The sequence below is a fragment of the Brassica oleracea genome, chromosome C4 (genome assembly GCF_000695525.1).
Source record: "Brassica oleracea var. oleracea cultivar TO1000 chromosome C4, BOL, whole genome shotgun sequence".
Lineage (NCBI taxonomy): Eukaryota > Viridiplantae > Streptophyta > Magnoliopsida > Brassicales > Brassicaceae > Brassica > Brassica oleracea.
In genome coordinates this window covers 50,594,021-50,609,021 of record NC_027751.1, presented here as the reverse complement: position 1 = coordinate 50,609,021, position 15,001 = coordinate 50,594,021, and the positions used below count along the sequence as shown (strand labels likewise).

Below are 15,001 nucleotides of genomic sequence, written 5' to 3'. Positions count from 1 at the left end.
TAAAAGGAAAAATAGGTTTGACTTGGGAGGTAGGTTTGTGATAATGAGTCACTTATTATTGTTGTGGACGTCGCTGTCTGTTTGGTGTTACTTTTGGACTTTTTGGTTAATCTAAATATTTCTCAGACACTGGTTGGTCAATCTTTACGTACGGATGTACTATTGACTTTGCCTTGTCGTGTCTTCCAAACATTTGCAAAATACCCTTTGTCCCGATTAACAAAAACGTTTCCTCCCTAAACGAACATAAACTAGACTCTGTTTCCTTTCTCATTTTTTTTCTTTTCAGATTATATAGACTCGCAGGGTTAGTTGAAGAAGGAAAACTAATGTTGAACTTTAAGCATGTTTCTATTGGGGAAGTCTAGTTTGTTTGGTGAAGCTGTGGGTGGGAGTAATGAGAGTGAAAGCAAATGTAGGAGTGTGAGGGAGATTTCTTGAGTTGTTCAAGAATGCATACTAATTGGTGGTTAAGTAAAATGCATTGTGTCAGCTTGTTAAGCTTGAGCCACTAAAATCCTTTTCATTATGGTCATTATTAGAGATTAGGAGATGCTAATTATGATGGATCCAAATTTAAGAATACCCACTTTTGTTCTTTTTCTGCATCATCTGGATCATGTAACATTGAGTAGAAACAAACGTTGAGAAAAATATTGGTAACATTGAGTAGAAACAAACGTTGAGAAGAAATATTGACGTGATTATACTTGAATTGTTAGTTAGCGATATTAGAAATACACTACAAGGGTCCATAGCTCAGTGGTAGAGCAATTGACTGCAGATCAATAGGTCACCGGTTCGAACCCGGTTGGGCCCTTCTTTTTTTTTTGTCTTCTCTTTTATTTTTTTTTCTGGAAACATAAATTATTTAATAAGATTAGTAAATAAATGGACAGAAGAGGGGAAAATACATAAAGAGGGGAACACCAAGTCATGATAAGACCATCCAAAGTGATCATTAAGTTTGTCACCATGATGCAAAAGCATGGTACGAGTAAAATTGTATAACAAAATAAGCTTATGCTAGAAACAGAACAAGAGTATAACAATTGTGGTATTCACTTAACCATTTTCAAAAACTGTATTCCCATATCTTTTCCTTTCTTATCTCCAAAAATCCCCATTTACTATGTTCCCTACTCTTTGTGTGTTCTAACTATGTAAAGGGAAAAACACGAGTAGCCGCTTTTCAAACTTCAATCCACCAGAGTGATTCCTTTCTTTCTAGCTTCTTCTTCAATCTTAACACCTCTTTTCTCTTCTATACTTCTAGCTACACTCCCATAACATCTCCACAGCTTCACAGACATTGGATATACAGACACAGCTTTACTCAAGAATCTCTCTGCTCTCGTCTTGAAACCGTTGATATTGCTCAATATCTCTCCAGCCTCCACCCATATATACTCGGGAGCTACTGGCATTGCACAAGAAATTGTACTTACAAGATTCAGACCTGCCCAGAAGTGAACACCCGAGGAACCAGACTCCTCTTCTTTCCTCAACAGCTTACTTACAGACAAAGCCAGCGGGTAGTTGCACGGGACCAAGCCTAGGATTGTTTCCACAAAATCCACCAGTTCCTTTTGTTTACTCAGCTTCTCCGGTACAAGAGATGGTCCGTGCCATGCTTCAAGAACCGTGTTTACCACTAAGAGTTCAGATGAAACTGGCGCCAGAAGGTTACTTACTAGCTTCCTCACTCTTGGTTTCTCAGCGCTGTTGCTGATGAATTTCCACGATAGTGGCTCTTTTACAGGTAAAGAACTTGCTTGATCAAGGTAAGAGTTGAGTAATCTCAATTGTAGGTTGACTGGAAACTCGCCTGTTGCTTGCAACGAATTGATTAGCTGGAACACAGCATGTTCTCTCAGGCAATGCATAAAATGATCAGGATCAGTAGCTTTAAGTGCTTGGTCAATGGCCGAGCAAGCACCGGTCCAGTTACTTTGCAGTAGGTTATGGAGAGTGAGATTAAGGTATCCAAACATCACATCCACCTGATCCGATGCAACACTCTCACCTTCCTCCTCTGTTTCTTCATTAGTCAGTGCTGTCTTTTTCTTACGGGACGATACATCCCATACAGAGGTATACCAGCGGGACATGAGCTCTCTTGCCGAGCCGTTGCTTCCTCCTTGCAAAGCATATTCAGCGTACTGATTCCAAATCCATTGTATGCCTGAAGCATCTTTTGGCTCCTGCTTGAGAAGCTCTTCAAACACAGACGACAACGTTTCCTTTGGTTTCATCCTAGCTGCTAACAGTTTCAGCTCTAGGCAAGATGGGTAGAGCTCAACTGATGCCTTCACAATGTCCCTACATTTTTCCAACTCATCAACTGCAATCATAAACAGTGCGTGGTTCAAAGCGAATAGCCCGGCAGTGCGCTCTTGTTTTCCATTTCCCGATGAGTCATCACTAACGCAAAGTTCTTCTGAACAAATCCCTTTATCAAATAGACTCAGAGCCGTCTGCTTCACATCACCTACCAAATCAACTGAAGGCCATTCTATTTCTAGCAGTTCCTTCTCCATCTCAAATCGTTGGACAACCGAACCAGGCAGTTTCCTGTAAACAACTAAGTACACACAACAAATCCAGAACACACATTTATCAGAATATGTTAAGCATGTCAGAATTTGAGACATCATTGAAAAGTCAGGGTCCTCCGAAACTGCTGCTGGAGCGTGTAGCTTGGATATTCTCTGGATTGCCTTCGAAACGTTCCCAGAAATGCACATAAGGTTGAACATCTGCAATGAAAGATCTAATATGCAAGCGCTGGCATGATCCTTGTCAATAGACCCAGAAGCATGGTTGCAGAGCGCCGAGAGGGCAGCATCATATGCAATTAGTTGATCGTTAAGTTGTCCTCGACTGTTGATGTACATAAGCCATATTACGTATGATCCGCTACACAGATTGACCTGAAAAGTTAAAAAAAAGTTATCTCGTATAAAACTAAGGCTGCACAATTGTGAAGCATTCACAGGAAAGATTAAAATCATACTGCAAAATCACTGTGAAACCAGTGCTGAGTGAATCACAATCATCAAATTTTGTATGTATATGGACACACATATATGCAAACGTACAGAAATAATCAATCATAAAATGTAGATGTGTGGCTATGTAGATGTAGGCAATATTGCAATAGGTGATAACATACCCCAAGAGACAACATATCTTTCCCATCTGATCCTTCATGTGAATAGTAAATTAGGAGATACACAATCCAAAGAATCTCAGAAGCTGGATCACCTTCAAGACCTCGTGAAAGAACAGAAAGGGCCTGAAAAGAAAAATGGCCACCAGAATAAGAACGAGAGCTAAAGTGATACTACACAGTATTAACAGGAATCAAACAACATTGCCTGGATCAAGCCTTCTGAGTGGTCAATTTCCCGACAGAAAACAGTAAGAGCCATTTCCACGGATTCAAGAGCAGCAACTGAGCCTTGATTAAGGAGATTCTACGAATGCACCAAGCAGGGGAGTGCAATACAGTAGTAAGAATTTCAATAAAAGAATGCAGCATTGGTCAGATCTGCAGCTTGATATTATCATAATTAAAGGTTTAAATAAAAAGAGAGAAAAAGACAAACCATCAAGCTATGTTTGATCCTAAGGTATGATGAGTGTGTTCTTGGATTTCCTAGGACTTCAATTCGACCTTCGTTTTCCCTTGCAGGTATATTCTTGTAAAGCAAGTTCGATGAGGCGAGGCAGACACTAAAGTGCTTCCCCCATATTTGCCCATGTCTTTGAGCCAGAAGGGACTCGTAAGACCACGAATCAACCTTCATTGTATCCAAGCAGACAAGATAAGTTGGTGAATGCACCACGTCAAAAATCTGTGATCCTTGCTTCTCATGTAAACTTGACGCAACATTACAATCTGCAAAACGCATAAAATTATAATTCTAGCAAAGAAAATATCGTTTCTAGAATTCTTATATACATATTTTCTGCCATACCCGGAGGATCGTTCTGACTTTGATGCAAACCGTCATCAGCGAAATCCTTGAAATGTTGCCAAGAGCATTCATCATTATTACATCTTCCACGCAACTCGTACATGCAGAGAGGCCGAAAAGGGTCCATCTTCAAATTAGAGGTGTAAAGGTCAACTTTTCTCTCATATACTGGAGTTCTAGTCAAGCTGTTACGTTGTCTAACATCACTGTATACGCTATATGACTTGTTTTCAAGTGTAGATTCTGTTCCCAGAGATGTAATAGAAGACCCAGGGACCTTTAGATGATTAATTGTGCTCCGAAATAAAGGGCCGGCTGAAGCTACAGACAACAAAAGGTCATCCTCTGGAGAAGTTTCATGGGACTCCATATCTACAGATGATCCAAAATTCTCCATGATTGTGCTGCGTTCAACTGGTGGTTCCGAGGGACTTCCTTGCAGTTTATTGGCGTCTGGCTCTGAGATTAAAAAATAGGAAGACGTGTTAAAAAAAACTAAAGCACATGAAGAACCACGCATTTGCTATCCGCAGTTGAGCTCAATCATCTCTAAGAGTAGGACTTGAAAGTAAAATAAGGCTGCAAATGACTTTTCTCCTTTTGTCAAGTGAATGCCCAGCCAAATAACCAAGAAAAATGCAAATCTCTTATGAATAAACTACTTACTTTTAGAATCACTATGCTGAACTTTTTCGGAGACAGGACTACTTCCATCTCTCTGGGTTCGTTCACTTGCAACCCCTCTATCTACCACAGTCTCTCCATTGGCACATGTGCCACCTCTAGATTCTTCCCGCATACTCAGACGCTCAAATAATTTAGATCTTAATGATGCTTCAATAAGCAAGGAATTCTGATTGCCTAGTGTTTGCTCAAGATTTTCTGCTTGATGCCCAATGTTCCCTTCGGTAGATTCATGGTTTACTGGAAATGACTCATCTTCTGCCAAAATGTGAGCATCGCTAGACGGGGAGCCTAGTCTACTTGCAGTTTGCTTCTCACTGTAAGGCAATCCATCCGAGGTGCTAGCATCATGATCACTGCACGGCTCTGAACCCAAATTCTGTCCACTATTGGGACGATGTAGAGAATGAATGCCACCATTTTCGTTGTTATGTATGTGGTTGGTCTCTAGCTGAGTATGCTGAGGGTTGTCCGTTTTGGTTGCCGAATCAATGTTTTCAGCACTGTTACTCACGAACCGAAACCCAGTTTCAGGGTGCTCATGATGTATAGAAGGCCACAGCAATCTGGTGTCACGCACAATAAGAGATCCATAGTGAGCAGATAAAGTTTCTCTCTTACTGTAAAGTTCTGCACATTTGGCATTTGCCTCAATCAACGATCTTTGTGCCTTTCTATAAACTTTGAGAGCGTTCCTCTCTTCAATTTCACAAAGGCGTTTACGTTCTTGTGCTTCCTCCAGGTCTTTGTCAAGAGATTCCTCGAGGTTTGTCAAATATAGCATATCCAGTTGACTATGTCCAGGAGCAATTGTATTTCCCGGGATGTTCCAGAAGCCAGAATTGTCCAGAGAAGGCTGAATCAAGCAGAAAAACAAAAAAATCAAAAGTAAGGATCATGAAATCATACCAGCTGCCTCCAACTATTCAAGGATATAGAAAATACCTGATGGTTTCCATTGACTATTTTGGGTAACTGGTCACTCGACAAGTTGCTACCAACATTTTTCACTGATTCCAGTTCTCTTGAAGTTAACTGAACAGGAGGATCTGGCTGGCCACATCTTACACCTTCGGAATGATTTGCTTTGCTCTGGAACAGAAAAAAAAGCGCATAAATTGACAAAACACTGGCCAACACTAGAAATAGTTTAACTAATAGTCTTAGAGTCGATAATTCCAATTCTAGTCAAGGAGAAATACAAAAGATGATGACACTTACTCCACTTTTTTGTAAGACACTTGAGCTTGTATTGCCTTGTACAATATGCTGAGAAATGACGGGGTGAGCAGTCTCAGCTCTGTTACTACCAACGTTTTTGCAACTAGCATTTGCATTGCCTAGAGAAAAAACAGAAGTGGAGGAAAATCAAAACATTGATTTACTTAACCAAAATAAACTTTCTAGTGAAAAAGCCAGTAGATATTCGATATTTTCCGTTAAGTCTCACCTGAAAGTAGACTTTTACCGATGCCAGGCGCTTTCATTGGTGCAGCTGTAGATGCTGGCACTCTGTTATCAATAACAGGCTGACTTGTGTCATTTCCACCAACTTTTAAGCGCTTCTTTGCAGGTTCGTTTGGTTCGAGCTGTTTACCATTACCAGAAACCATAACGAGACTCCTTGTTTGACTGATTTTTGGGTTAACATCATCCTTCTTTGTCTGTACTGCCTTAAGCTTCCGCTCAATTTCCCATTGTTCCCGCTGTGCAATCTGCTGCCTCAGATCCTGAAGTTTGCTGCTATTGGGATCCACAGTCTGTTCAGGACGCGGTGTATCTTTGCTAACCTTCCTCTCATAGGTATGGCTATTTTTCTTAATTACCTTGGGAAGCACAAGGTTGGGAGCTTTAGAAGTCGCAGCATGACCAAAGGTGCTAGCGGAGGGTGCCTTCTTCGTAAATCCTCTGTTATCAATTTGAAATGGCCCTTTCAATTTTGTTTGTAAAACCGAAGACGGGTTCCTGTTCCCAGGCACGGTTCCTTTTGGTTGAATCTTCGGTGTCTGCTTCCTTCCTTTGCTTTCAGATTCGCTACCACTATCGTCATCTGAGAAATCTATCACAAGGTTGTTGTCGTTGCCCCTTAAAGGAAGTTTCTTCCCATGAATGGGAGTAGTAGACACCGCTGGCTTCTTAACAATCCGGCCTACAGGGTGGGTCGCCTTCGAGGGTGTAGTAATCAAAGATTCAGCTTTCCCTGACAAGTCACAAACAATTGAAAACAAAAAAAAAAACGAGTTAGTTTGTTTTATAGGCAACTTCAAAATATATTTATACTAAAAGGCAGGTTAATAATGCTCCACACGCAACAACTTAATAGGAAAAAAAAACACACACACACTAGTACTGTTGTACATTGATTTAATCTTATTTCTGTTATAGTTTGACACTGATCAAGGTCTATTCTAGAGATAGGGTGAAGTAACAGAAGATCCTATACCAATCCAAAGCACTAGGAAAAATAGAGAGATGATGTGAGTCTTATCTTTGCTCATAAATCCCCTAGAGAGGTTGAGAAGCAGATGAGAGAGATAGTAGTGTTGTTTTTTACCAGGTTGAAGACGCCTTTGGATGTTAGTGTTAGCCGAAGGAGCTGAGACATGTTCAGTGAGAGGAGCTCTCGTGCTCGTTTGCATTGGTTGTACCTAAAAAAAAAATTAAAAAGTTTTAGGGTTTTGAATCAATCAGAAGCATTCAGGGGCAATACAACGAACGCACGACAGATTTGAGAAATCTGATAACGAACGAACGAACGCTACTAAGAATCGAGGCGTAGAGTGTGCGAACTCAATCCTAAATACATAACAAACAAATCGAGAGAGATAATAATACATCGTCATCGGAGGTGGAGAGCTCGCCTTCTTCTTTTCCGGAACCCGAAGCGGAAGCTTGCTTCCCGACGATTGGCGTCGTCATCTTGCTCTACTACTCTCTGGAGATGAAATCCAAACGAGGGAAATCGAAAGAAGGTTTTGAGATCGAGTACGAGAAGATGGGTGGGTCTTCTCCTCTGGCCGCCGATTGAAACACGACCGAGAAGATAACGGATTACGAAACGACTATTCTAACCCTACACTCCTCTTTTCTCTCTCTTCCCTCTTCTATTTTTTTATTTTCTTTTCTTTCTTACACTGTTAATTGTTTTTTCTTTGGTTAACTAACTACACTGTTGATTGTTAATCTGTTTTTACCCGAGTCAACAAATTAATGTGATTACTTAATAATTTGATATTTTGTCAGGTTTATGTCAATTTTATAACTCTATATCCTAAGACTCATTCGGATCAAAAACTCATTCCGATTTTTTTTATAAACTATTCTTATAATAAAATTAAATTAAATTAAAATCAAACTGGATAAGCGAAAAACAATTCAGATCACAAGTTCGATTGGAGTAAATTTGCCAAAGTCTACAAAAAATTTCCCAATTAAATTAAAATCAAACTGGAGTATTGTACTTCGAGTATTCTTTTTTCTAAAATTGTATCAAAATAAACATAAAATTTAGTATTTGAAATATTTGTTTAAATTAAAAAAAAATATCATTCTGTAGACCAGGTTTTCGAAGTTTTCATCAGATACCCGAAATACCGCCTTAAAAAATCCTCCATTCAGATTTTCTTACATATCGGATATAGATTCAGAATTTCAGCTCGGGTTTGGATTTAGAATTCAGATACAAATACTGAAGCATAATATTAGACGATGAATGGAAATTGTGTTGAGTGGCTTTCAAAGTGACGATGCCAATACCACAAACATATTCTAGTTTTTTTATTTTTTAACAGTAGTCTAGTATGATAACAAAATCTAAATATACAAGAACAGATTGTGCCACTCGTCCCTTATGTGTATAACAGCAGCTACATGTGCAGGTTTTGCGATGCGAACCTGCCTCGCCCCATTCTTCACGTCCATCCATGCACATTCAACACTCCTTCAACACATGTCGTATGATTCGATTAAACCAAAGTGAGATACAAAGCATTCATTGCAATTGCACTTTAATCCTTATATACAATTTTCCATATCATTACAACGCAACTCAGCTAAGCTCCACACAAAAGCAACCAACCACTCTCGAAATCTTCATCGAGCCAAGACTCGGTTTCTTAAGGCCCCATCGACTAGCATACAACGTTCAAGTCTCTCACACACTTCACCAACCCATAAGTGTCTTTGTCACTCTCTCCACTATCTGATTCCTAGCTCGGTCCAATGGAAACTCACGACGCTCCTCCAAAAGAAATCTATAAACTTCCCATTGTCGATCTAAAGTTGAGTGCCTCCCAATCTCGGCCTACAAAAGAAACACAACTCACAATATTTTATAACCCTGTCCCAAAAAACATATAAGAGTATCTTTCATTTCAAAAATGTATATTTTGAAACTTTCACACACTAAAAAGACATCTTAATTATAAATGCATCAATTTTTTGGGTTTGAATGTTTCTCAACACTATTAGACAATCAAAATTCAATAAACGCTATTAATTTCTTCAAAATTTACAATTTATCATTATTACTACCTAACAAAAAAATGCATTAAAATTGTAAAAATATATCTTACTAAAACAATTATTTTTCTATCATTTTGAGACTGATGAATATCTACTTACGGAGAAGATGCAGATTCCAAGTGACTTCAAAGCGAGTGTGACATCATAGAAAACTCGTGGTCTTCCTTTACCAGATAGTTCCACAGGGTTGGCTACTAACAGCTCAGAGTCTGGTCCTCGGTTCGCGATTATAACTCTCAAAGGACACGATATCTCCTCCTTAAGACGAGAACAGAAGCTGTCTTGATGTTTCGGGTCCGCTATCTTCTTCCCGTCCGTGCCTCTCACAAACAAGTCCAAGTTCCTATAGCCTTTAACCTTTGATGAGAATCTACCGTAAGCAATCTGTATAAAGAACCAATCACACACTAACATCAGTTAGACAGAGGTGAGATTATAGAGATGAGTCTTGAAAACGTTACATGGACGTCGCAGTCTTTAGAAGTCCTGAGGATATCGTAGAAAAGCCCCTTCTGATCGATACAGTTGATATGAAGCAAAGTATGCGCTGGGCTTAAGTGGTTATCGACCGTGAGAACCACTTTGTTGGAGATGGAAGTAACGTCAGAGCCGAAGAGCTCATCGGCAGCCTCAGGTGGAAGGGCTGAGAATCGTTGGAGACTCTCTAGCTCGGGACCAGCTAGCTCAATCTCGCAGCTCACACCGTGTTCCCCGAGCACAGCCGTTAGATGGTCACACGTCTTGGTTTGTCTCTGCTTAGTGTGCAATAGATCCATTGCGTCAGTGATGAAAAACATGTCCAAGACTCTTCCGTCTGGCGTTGTCGTGACTTTGACTCGTTGGATAGTAAACTCTAGCTCTGTCAGAACTTTAGTTACATCTACAAAAAAAAAACACCAAGAAAAAATAAACTTTATAATTAAAACCATTAAGACACAAAAACAGATATAAAAAGACACAAGTAAAGGGACCAAACCGTGAAGCAGTCCTTTCCTGTCGCGGCAGAAAAACTTGAGGAGATAAAGCGAAGGAGGCTTAGAGACATTAGAAGACTGAAGAGAGGAGTAATAAGAACCTAAACAAGACGGACAAGCAGACAAGAGTCGGTTCTTCAAGCTGTCCCAATCGAATCTAGAAGAACCGTTATCAGGACTGACCCAGAACACTATGTAACACCATCTTCCATCGGTTGAAAAATCTGCAACAATTAACAACCCCATTTTCACAATCATCAATAAATTAGAATTAATCACATAATTAACATAATTAAATCGAATCAAATTTCGAATATTCGTAACCGACAAAACAGAGTATATTCCCCGAAAAAGACAAAGGTTAAGACTTTTATGCCTGCTTTGGTAATGGAGAGACCGAACTCGAGGATGATTCTACAGAGAGTTGAGCCCAGACCTGATTCATCTGGACAATTCACGGTGACCATGGTGGGATCGCCGGAGTTTTTTCCCGGTTCGATTAAAACGGCGTCGTCGTTGAGAATTCCCATTTTTTGCAGCCAAAAAACAAAATTCAATGGCTGCTCCCAACAGAGGATTAAAAAAAAAAAGAATTCTCGCAGAAAAGGAGAAGAAGGGACAAGAAGAAATATATATATGTGAGAAAATTAATTTTGTTTTATTTTATTTTTTGTTTAATTAGGGTTGTCGGGTTGCTGAGTGGGGCCTACGTGTCTAGTCATACACACGTATGAGGAAAAGAAAAAGCTGGGTTAGGCAGTGGACACGTACCAATCTTAATCTTTTGAACGGAAGGGTGTTATCGTAGTTTTGGACAAGCTGTGCTTTGTAAGACGGTCCGTAGATCTTAGAGCATCAGCATCGGGGTCCCTTAAGGCAGGGCCCTTAAGAAATTTGGGTCGAAAATAAATCCAAAAAAAAAGAAAATGAGTGGAACGGACCTAAAATAAGGGATGATGGGCTCGTCCCGTGAGGCTACGTGTCGGGTCGGGATTGGGAGATGAAATTGTCGCGTTTGTCTGTGTCTTCGCGTCAATCTCATTCTGAAAGAGAAATTGAAATACGAAATCACGAAGGCGAAAAGTTGATCTCCTCAGATCGGAAGATCGATCTCTCTTTCACCGGAGGTTCAGTTTGCGTGTCTCCTCAATCGAAAGCCCAACTCACCACCACGAGAGATCGCAGCTTCCGTTGGCGTTTGATCCGCAGATCGAGATCCCGAGCTCCATCGACTTCCGTTCGATTCCGGTCTTGTATGAAGGGTCTCATCTTCCCCAAATCGTCTGAAACTCTACCCGAGCTCAATCCTTAGCCGTTACCGAGGTATTTTCTTTAACTCCCATCTGAAATTGAAAATTATAGGGTTTAGGAATAGTGCATGCTGAGTAGTGGTATAGATTCTATGTTGTTCGAGAACAATTGTACAGATTCTAGGGTTCGCAAATGTTTCCTACTTTCGTATAGATTTTTAAAAATTTAAATGGTTGGATTGTGTGATTATTTTCGATGTAGCTTGATTGATTGTTTTGTATAGATTGAACTATTGTAGTCGTTGTAGCTCGTTTGATTGTTTCGTATTGTAGCTTGTTTGATTGTCTCGTTTAGATTGAACCGTTGAGTTTGGTTGTAGCTTGTTTGATTGTTTGAGATCAAAAACTAGACTCCGTATTTGTATGGTTCGAGAACAAATGTATAACAAATCAGTAACTGATTTTAGCAACATGAAAGAACTGTTTGATAGTTTAGTTTCGATGCTTTGGATCCTATAACTGGTTTTGTGTCTCCGCGTAGCCATAGTTCATAGATCAAATATGTGAAATCGTTTACTTAATAGTTCATATAAGAATAAATGTAGCTTCTATACTTCATCTTTCAAGTCGTCTCTTGTTTTATTTTTTAAAAAAATTCAATACAAGGGATGTTGTTACGATTTAAAACTTGAATACTAATTTGAAGTTGTGTGTGGTAGTTGTATATTAAAGACACTGACATCGTTTTCTGCTTAGTTAGGATGTATACAGTAGGTTTTAAACGAAATCCGCTTACATTAATGATGTTGTTAGGAAAGTTGATAGTTTTTTTTGGTGTAATAAGTTAGGATTTGACATTTCTTGTTGGGAGTTCACCATTATGAGTTTATAGACTTCACTTGAGGCTATAAAATCTCTTATCTCTTATCTCTTATCTCTTCTATCTCATAACTCTTTCTCCATTCTATCTCTTATCTTACTCTCTTGTATGGATCCAAGCAATCTTCCTAGTCAGTCCTCTAGCTACGTAGGACTGCTTCACAGTCAACAAGGAAGCGTTTATCATGAAAACTTCCCTTATGGAAGTTTTCATTCTAGTGTCAACTTTGGAGAATCCGATACATTTCCGGCTTTCAGTTCTCAACAACCTGAAGACGCACCAGTCGACGCACCAGTAGACGCACAAGCTGCCCGTCCTGTAAGACGCAAGTGGAACCCTGCAGATGACGAGGTGCTGATCAGTGTGTGGCTCAACACTTCGAAGGATTCGATTGTTGCAAATGAGCAGAGGTCGGGGGCCTTCTGGACACGGGTTGCTAAGTATTATGCAGAGAGTGCTCATGGAAGAGAGGATGGTGTGAGAGAGCAAGAGTGCTAAGTATTATGCAGAGAGTGCTCATGGAAGAGAGGATGGTGTGAGAGAGCAAGGTTGTTGCAAGAAGAGGTGGCACAGAATCAATGATGATGTTAACAAGTTCTGTGGCGCATACTCGGCAGCTCAGCGACAAATTAGCAGTGGTGAGTCTGACACAGACGTTCTGAAGAAGGCGCATGAAATTTTCTTCTCTGATCAACAGCACAAGTTTACCCTTGAACATGCTTGGTGTGTGTTGAGGTTTGAACAGAAGTGGATCAGCCTTAACACACCCAAAGCTGGTGGCGTTTCAAAGAGGAAGAATGTGCAGACAGATTCCCAAACTTCTACCAACGAAGGCTTCGTTGATGTTGAGAGCAGGCCCGAAGGTGTCAAGGCTGCTAAGGCTAAAAGAAATACGGGTAAAGGGAAGTCCATGGCTGAGATTGCAACAGTTTGGGAAATGAAGAAGGACGATTTGGTGAGGAAGGAGAGACTGTCGAGGCTAGCAATACTAGACACTCTCCTTACCAAGCCTGTTCCATTGACTGAGAGGGAAGAATCTGCGAAGAATAAGCTCCTAGCCGAGTTATTCTGAAAAAAAATTAGATGTTCTTGTTTCTAGTTCTTGTATGTCGTCACTTTCAATGTTTGTGTTATTGCTTATGTGTATATTTATATGTAGTTCCCGTAATATTCAATGAATGATTTTCTTTCAATGTTTGTGTTATTGTTTATGTGTATTTTTCTATGTTTCTAACTAGTATGCCTTTATGTTTCTAACATGGCTCGACAATGTCTGCAGGTTAAGTATCTGAAAATGGGACGTTACAGCTACTCGCAGCCATCAGAAGACGAGCCATTATTTGGAAACAATGATGACAGTGGCTACAGCGAGACAGAGGATCTCATACGACGCGACCAAGCTGAGTTAAGCTTGGAACGTAGTTCACAAGTTCACTACCCTCCGCAACCGGAGGTAGAGTTTGGTTTCCCGCAGGTCTGCTATTGTGGTGCTCACCCAGTGCTTGCAACATCTAACTCCAGGAATGATCAAGGTATGTACTATGGTAGTTGCTTAAGTACTTAGCCTGTGAAGAAGGATTGATTATCGAGTTTTTGCGTATGTTAAACAGGGAGAAGATTTTACACTTGCGCAAATAAGGACGATGGCGATTGCCATATTTTCAAATGGTGGGATGAGGCGGTGATGGATGAGATGAGAGCCAGAGATATACACGTGTTTCAGCTATCTGAAAAGGTAGATAGCCTAACCCTTTTACCTGACTATGACACTGAGGAGAAGCTACGAAAGCTAGAGAAGATGGTGGGTGATTTGGCCAAGGAGAAATCATGTATGATAAAGGGGTTTGAGTGCTTTGTAATAGTCATAGTTGTTCTTGTTGTGGTAATAGGCTTGTCCATCAACATTTAAAAAATGATTTGATTGAAAATATATGGACTAAATTTGGAAATCCTTGAAATAATATATAATTTGTATTTTCTTTCAATAATGTCATTTTCTTATGTTTTCTATTTTTTTTTATGATGTTTGTATTTTCTTTCAAAAATGTAATTTTCTTATGTTTTCAATTTTAATATTATATTTTTATTTTTAATGTTTTATTTAAAAATTATATATGTCATTATTTATTAATTAAAATAATAAATTAAATTAACTAAGGGACAACATAAGTCTCACCAATAATCAACTAATTTAACCAAATCCCTTACTCTAGTCCCTAAGCAAAAAATAATAATAAAGATTAGTTAAGGACCCTAAAATAAATCCCACCTATAAAGATGCTCTTAAGGCAGATGGATAATATTAGATATTTTTTGCTATGTGGGATTGTTGATACAACAACAATCACGGGTTGTAGGTTTGTTTTTTATTAATAAACCTGTGGTGGGAGCTTTTAACAAGTTCTATTTTTAATTCGTACACTTGTGTTTTAGACCTTTCGTTGAAGCTGGCTTGGGGGGAAGATAATATTAGTTTACTATATTTTTAACTAGAGGGTGTTCACGCGGAATATTATTTTATTATTGCTAAGAACATGATTTTTTTTTGGATAATGTAATTACGTTGTCGTTTTTATTTGTTAAGATCATTATTTGGTGTTTTTAGTGTGTTATGTAGTAGGTGATAAGTTAATATATTTTTGCGTTTGTTTTTTTGAATAATATGTTGTTGTGTGTATAGTACTTGTTAGTAGTCAAATGAGCCTT

General features: G+C 39.3%; 4 protein-coding genes and 1 non-coding gene across 6 annotated transcripts; 3 read left to right on the top strand and 2 right to left on the bottom strand.

Moving 5' to 3' along the window:
- The first annotated feature begins 748 nt into the window (after positions 1-748).
- TRNAC-GCA lies at positions 749-820 on the top strand. The gene has a single exon. It is a non-coding gene; the product is annotated as a tRNA-Cys (tRNA).
- Positions 821-934: 114 nt separating this feature from the next.
- LOC106341869 lies at positions 935-7,753 on the bottom strand. 2 transcript variants are annotated; one of them, XM_013780604.1, is made up of 11 exons: positions 7,503-7,753; positions 7,222-7,315; positions 6,118-6,867; positions 5,889-6,007; positions 5,613-5,759; positions 4,650-5,523; positions 3,984-4,442; positions 3,612-3,904; positions 3,381-3,479; positions 3,176-3,298; positions 935-2,933 (listed from the first exon to the last, which is right to left on the bottom strand). In XM_013780604.1, exons 1-11 carry the CDS (start codon positions 7,584-7,586, stop codon positions 1,200-1,202), a joined length of 4,776 nt encoding a protein of 1,591 aa, XP_013636058.1. In that variant the 5' UTR covers positions 7,587-7,753; the 3' UTR covers positions 935-1,199. The 2 variants fall into 2 exon arrangements, with proteins under 2 accessions (XP_013636058.1, XP_013636059.1); XM_013780605.1 differs by lacking the exons at positions 7,222-7,315; positions 7,503-7,753 and having other exon boundaries at positions 6,118-6,407; positions 6,494-6,777.
- Positions 7,754-8,643: 890 nt separating this feature from the next.
- Positions 8,644-10,695, bottom strand: LOC106336810 (ACT domain-containing protein ACR9). The gene is made up of 5 exons (XM_013775751.1): positions 10,542-10,695; positions 10,168-10,389; positions 9,653-10,071; positions 9,291-9,575; positions 8,644-8,970 (listed from the first exon to the last, which is right to left on the bottom strand). The coding sequence occupies exons 1-5, from the start codon at positions 10,693-10,695 to the stop codon at positions 8,830-8,832; spliced, it is 1,221 nt and encodes a 406-aa protein (XP_013631205.1). The 3' UTR covers positions 8,644-8,829.
- A 628-nt stretch (positions 10,696-11,323) lies between these two features.
- LOC106339174 (uncharacterized protein At4g04775-like) lies at positions 11,324-14,204 on the top strand. Its single transcript, XM_013777972.1, has 3 exons — positions 11,324-11,488; positions 13,575-13,827; positions 13,906-14,204. Exons 2-3 carry the CDS (start codon positions 13,590-13,592, stop codon positions 14,202-14,204), a joined length of 537 nt encoding a protein of 178 aa, XP_013633426.1. The 5' UTR covers positions 11,324-11,488; positions 13,575-13,589.
- LOC106339175 (glutathione S-transferase T3-like) lies at positions 12,404-13,367 on the top strand. Its single transcript, XM_013777973.1, has 2 exons — positions 12,404-12,749; positions 12,805-13,367. Exons 1-2 carry the CDS (start codon positions 12,404-12,406, stop codon positions 13,365-13,367), a joined length of 909 nt encoding a protein of 302 aa, XP_013633427.1.
- Positions 14,205-15,001: the final 797 nt, after the last annotated feature.